At 43.7% G+C, this 6,076-nt stretch overlaps 1 protein-coding gene across 1 annotated transcript; it reads right to left on the bottom strand.

The window, feature by feature from the left end:
• Positions 1–2,474: 2,474 nt before the first annotated feature.
• Tbcal1 (tubulin cofactor A like 1) lies at positions 2,475–4,195 on the bottom strand. Its single transcript, XM_039080619.2, has 2 exons — positions 4,169–4,195; positions 2,475–2,994 (listed from the first exon to the last, which is right to left on the bottom strand). Exons 1-2 carry the CDS (start codon positions 4,193–4,195, stop codon positions 2,479–2,481), a joined length of 543 nt encoding a protein of 180 aa, XP_038936547.2. The 3' UTR covers positions 2,475–2,478.
• Between the last annotated feature and the right edge of the window lie 1,881 nt (positions 4,196–6,076).

The raw sequence follows: 6,076 nt of genomic DNA, 5'->3' as shown, positions 1-6,076 counted from the left end.
TAATTTTCTAATTTCCTAATTCCTTGTAGAAATCTCCTTTTTGCCTGGAATACCTATAGTTGTCCCATTCTTGCTCCAAGCCACACTCAAATCATATCATGACCAAGGCAGTATAGGATTTGTGTAGGGATAGTCACATCGATGGCTTTAAAAGAGAAATGCTGGGCTGTCGTTGTGCCCACCTTAAACCCCAGTGCTCAGGAGGCAGAGGCAGCTGAATCTGAGTTCCAGGCCATCCTGGTCTACAGAGTAAGTTCCAGGACAGGGCTATACTGAGAAACTCTGCCTAGAAAAACCAAATAAATAAATAAATAAAGAAATAAATAAAGAAATAAATAAATAAATAAATAGCTTCTGCTTGGACAGCCCAAACTGAATTTTTCTGTGGACATTTTTGTTCCTTTGTTATGTACAATTCTCTGATGATTTTAAAAATAAATTTTAAAAATTTAAGAAGTACAAGTAATACTGCCTATAAAATATGTTGCATATAAGGAAATTTAATGGTGATAAGACATAGTACATCCAGAATGAAGATTGTCTTTGAGGATAGAGAAACTATAATGTAACCAGAAAAGGGTACTTGGGTTTTTGTTTGGTTGTTGTTGTTTTGAAACAAAGTTTCTCTTTGTAACCCTGGCTGCCCTAGAACTCACTCTGTAAACAAGTAGCCTTGAACTTGCAGACATCTACCTGCCTCCCTGTCTCCTAAATGCTGGAATTAAAGTCAAGCACTACCATGTCCAGCTTTGTTTTTGAGACAAGGTCTTTCTACATAACCCTTGGCTGATCTGGAACTCATAGACATCTACCTCTACTTCCTGGATGCTGGGATTTAAGCCTGCGTGCCACCATGCCCTGGGGATCCAAAGGGATTTCATCTAAGCCGGAAGTTGAGCAAGGGTTCTAAAAGACGCTCAATTCACCTTAGGACACGTTTACCAACTACCTTTGTGCATGTGTGCATGCAAACTCCGCTCCCTGTGTGCACATTTATACAAGCAATTCCATAGGAACTGAATTATGTATGAATTTTGTTATTATGTATACATTGTTGTACAACTAAATACCAGCTTTAAATGAGATGATGGTGACAGGTACATGCTAGTCCATATTTACAAGAGGCACACTATAATTTAGTGTTGTTCTAAGTGTTTAACATGCACCTCCTTATTAAATAGCCTTGGAAGCCCTATAGGGAAGTACTATTATCATCCTCTCTAGGGCTGAAGGAATGGAGTTAAAGAGAAATCAAGTAGTTTTCTCTGGACGAGGGGGTGACGGTGGGGATGGCATGGAAGAAGAAAATTACACTGGAAGTTACACCAAACTCCTCAGTCATGTTAAGCAGGAAGAGGGGTTATTTACTGTTTTCTTTGATTTTGTTTCTGTTTCTATCTTAGTGCTGGGATTTCCAGATTTCCAAACTGGCTCAGTAAATGATCCAGCCCTGAGCTACATTCCCAGACCCAACTTTTCACACTGTAAATCACAAGATTATCATTTTTATAGGATAATATGGTCAGATATGTCAGCCATTGCATGTAGTTCGAACTAGAAAAAAAAACGGAAAATAAAAACAAATGCGACCAGAATGATGACATCTGCAGCTCTGAAGACTGCAGCTCCTTTTAAACTTATCGAGGTCTTCTGCATGCTGATCCTGGGTGCTGTTATTTCAGACAGACAGAAGAGTGGAGATAAATACCTAAATGCCTTCCCAACATCAGAGCGAAATTCACTGAAGAAAGAAAGGCTTCTTGGGAGAGAATGCTCAAGCAGTGCAGAGCTCTGTGAGCCAACCCTAGTAGAGAGGGGTGAGTCAGTTGTTCCTTCTGCATCTGCTCTCTGGTTCTCTCTCTGTCCCACAGTCTGTCCAAGAGGCAGCTTTAAACCAGCCAAGATGCAGCCGTGGGTTTGGCTTGTTTGCATTCTGAGCAAACTCCAAAGAAACCCAGACGAGCAACATGTTCCTCATTAGAGCACCCAACAGTGTGAGATCAACGGTCCTTCTCCCCCAACTCCTGGCTATACATCAACTCCCAGGAAGCTGGAAGTGGAGAGGAGAGAGGAGACAGATACACGTTCCCTCCGGTTCAGTCTGGCTGGTCTGTGCAATTATGGTCCTGCTGTTTTAGCCGGCATTTCTAAGAGTCATCTTACCTATCTGTTGAGCAGCCCAATCATCAGATCTCAAACTCTTCTATGCAGGCGACAGAATATCTGATTCCCCAATGTCCTTCCTTAAGAGTGAGCATGTAGGGGCAAGAGGTAGCTCAATGGTTAAGAGCACTTGTAGCTCTTGCAGAGAACCTGGGTTCAATTCCTAGCACCCACTTCACAAACATTTGTAATACCAGAACTAGACTAGTCATCTGGCGGGCACATACTCAGTGCACATATACGCATGCTTACAAAGCTTTCATACAAATAAAATTTTATATATATAACACATAAAGAATGAGCACGTAACATTTTTTAGATGAACTCATTTATTTGACACATTAAGTTATGCAAAGAAAAATATATGCAACTGCATAAAAAGAACCACGTTTTCATATTATTAAACACAGCAGTGGCCGAAAATGACGAATTGTAGAATAGACCCCAGGATTTAATGCAAAAAAAAAAAAAAAAAAAACCATGCCGTACAGAAAAACGCCAGGCCTCTAACTTCACAGAATCCAGCACTATAAGGGCTTCTTTGTACTCCTCAGCTTCTTCCAAGTCCTTTTCACTCTCCAGTATCTGCTGGAGATCAGTGTGTGCAGCCTCTAAACGGAGCTGGCAGTCTGGGATCATCATCCGGGACTCTTGCAGGATCTCTGCCTGCTTCTTAATGGCATAGTTCTCACCATCTTCAGCCTTCATTTTCTCAATCTTCTCTTCTTGCTGCTTTGCTTCTTTTTCATACATCACTTTTTCTTTGACCAGTCGCTTCACCACTCCGGTCTTGATCTTGATCTGCCTCCCGGTCTTAATCAGCCATGGTCCCTAAGGCGCCGCAGGAAGGAGAGGCGGGACTGCGCCGAGCACGTAACATTTAATTTGAAGACTTTAGTGGACTTTGGCCAATCCTCATCAGTTTTGTGGCAGCGAATCACGTGACCCTGAACAAAACACCAGTGGCTGGATCTAGGAAGGAGCCTGTGTGGAAACAGAGGGAACAGAGCTGGTAACAAAACGTACAGTGGCATTTTGCAGCAAACTGTGATTCCTACGGAAGTGAGCATGTGCACAAGAAATGGAGTATCCATACACAAACATAGTTGGCAAAGGTGCCTGAAGGTGATGGGACTCTCCGCTCCACGCTCCACGCTCCACTCCATAAATCTCTCTCGCTCATGAAGCAAGGGCTGTGTGATAACTCACACCATGCAGTCCTTCCTCTTTGAGGGATCATCTGCCCAGGATGAAAAACTAAAGATTGATGGTTATGTCCCTCTGGAGGAGCCCGGAGTGTCATTCACCTCTCAGCCGATCTGCTCCTCTTCTCTCTGCCTCTGCTCTGCTGTCGAGGGCAGGCTTCAGAGCCTTCTTTTAGCCCAAATCTTTGCACGTGACTCCTTAAATTTCCTCTCTCTGGGGTTGAGGCTGAGCACCTAAAGCCGCGCAGCAACAAAGTTGAAGAAATACTCTCAGGACTAGGGAGATGGTGCAGTGGGTAAAGGTGCCTCTAACCGAACCTGATGACCTGAGTTCAATCCTCAGGAAACACATAGTGAAAAGAGAGAAACGGTTTCTGTAAGATAGTCACTGACCTCCCCATGAGTGCCACACAAATTTGCATGCAAACACACGCATGCTGTCATGCACTGGTGCGTGCGCACGCGTGCGCGCGCGTGCACACACCCACACGTACACACACACAATAATAGTGTAATACAATTTTATTTTAAAAAAAGGAAATACCTTTCACAGAGGGCTAAACAGCAGCTACAGAGGGCTCCTTCCAGTCCTCTACTTACAGCTTTCAAGGCTCCAAGGGAAGAGCATTTCTACTTTTGCTGGTCGCTGCAGTCTTCTAATCCTCAGAGCTTTTGTCTTTAATCGTCTTGAAATCACTTTGCTTGTACTGCATGGACGTCCTAGGTAAGGGATGGGTGTAGAGAGCTGGACACAGCAGCGCACACTTGTTTTGGTTTATGCTGAGCAGCCTGCTGCTCACGAAGAAGTGGAAAAACTTCTCTTCCATCTGCAACCTGCAGAGTCCATTACTCCCATAAGCACCTAAAACTCTGCAAACCTTCACCAGGCAGACTGCCAGTCACTGTCCCTGTAGCAACCTTGACCAGAGTGCACATAGGCATACTGCCTTCCACCTGCCTTCTCCATGGAGGGCAGAATCCCTCTATCTGCTTTGCTTTGCTTTATTTGTCTATTTGCTTTTGAGACAGGGGTTCACATAGTCTAGACTAACCTTGATATGTAGCAGAGCATGACCTTGTAATGGCGACCGTTCTGTCTCCATCTCTCAAGTACTATAATGGGATTATAGGCCACTTCCCATTTATGTGGTCCTGGGAATCATATCTAAGGTCTTATGAATGCTGTCTTAGTTGGAGTTTCTATTGCTGCAACAAAAAACGACATGATCAGAAAGAAAGTTGGAGAGAAAGGGGCTCACTCAGCTTACATTTCCAGATCATAGTTCATCATTGGAGGAAGTCAGGAACCTGGAGACAAGAGCTGATACAGAGGCCACGAAGGGGTGGTGGCTCCACCCACAGTGGCCTAGACCCTCCCCCGTTCACCAATAATTGAGAAAATGCCTTGTGGCTGGATCTCATGGGAGGCATTTCCTCAGCGGAGGCTCCTTCCTCTCTGATGACTGTAACTTGTGTCAAATTGTCACACACCACCAGCCAGCATATGCTAAACAAACATTCTGCTAATCGCCACATCACCAGTCCAAGGAAAACCTCTCCTCACACCTCTCCCCGCCTCCTATTACTGTTTTTTACGTCTCTTCAGAAATCTATTCTACAAAGCAGCTCACTGGGTACAGTGCTTGCTGCACAAGCATGGGGGGCTCTGGGTTTGGATTCAGTGATGTCAGAGGGTATCCGGTGGGAGGTAGAGGCAGGTGGATTCTGGGGGCTTGCTGACCAGCCAGTCTATCTGAAAAGATAAGCTCTAGGCTCACTAACAGACCCTGTTTCAAGAGCTAAGATAGTGACAGAGGATCAATGCTAGCCTCAGGCTTTCTCCCAAACACGCAGGTGAGTGTGCAACTGCACACACAAGTAAACATATAAAACAATGAATGAAATTAAAATAATCTATTCCTGAACGATGTTAATTTTTTTTTTAGGAGAAAACCCATCAGGAAAGAAAAGAGCAGAGCATAATAGAAAAGGTAGATAAATTTGGCTGTGCCAAAAGCTTGTTTCCTGTTTTGGGGGAACACAGAGTGCTGGCAGGAGAGGGGACGGTCTCTAGGGAGGTACATGTGGGTGTCTCACACTCACTAGGCATATGCCGGCCACTGAGTCTTATCTCCTGCCCCAAACTTGTTTTTCTTAGAGATATATTTACAAAGAGGGATGACCAATCACCAGGTACAAGACAGTAGCTATTCAATGATTTATAAAAGATTAGTCACACAGAATATGTGAAGAATTGATTCTAAACACCAGTAAGAAAAAGCAACCCAAACAACCTGAAAAATGTGCCCAACCAGAAAGAGATTAGTGCTTGAATAGAAACCCAGATGTAGGAAAAAAAAACAAAAAAAAACAAAAAAAATTCCCAAAAGACACACGAATTTTCTGTTCAGAAAAAAAAAAAAAAGTCAACTGAAACAGCCATCAGATTGGCAGCTTTTCACCATCAGATTGGCAGCTTTTTAAGTGTTATGAGGGGGGCAGAGCAACTGGAACCTTGCACACATTGAGAGCACTCACTGGTGGTCCGGCCACTTCAGAACGATTAACTCACTGATTCTAGCCATTTAGAAATGACTTAGGATATGCATATCCCACTGCTCTGCAGTTCTATCCAATTTTTTTTTTTTTTGGTTCTTTTTTTCGGAGCTGGGGACCGAACCCAGGGCCTTGTGCTTCCTAGGTAAGCG

The sequence above is a fragment of the Rattus norvegicus genome, chromosome 7 (assembly GCF_036323735.1).
Source record: "Rattus norvegicus strain BN/NHsdMcwi chromosome 7, GRCr8, whole genome shotgun sequence".
NCBI lineage: Eukaryota > Metazoa > Chordata > Mammalia > Rodentia > Muridae > Rattus > Rattus norvegicus.
The sequence above is the reverse complement of the archived record's forward strand: the minus strand, read 5'-3'. Positions and strand labels throughout refer to the sequence as shown.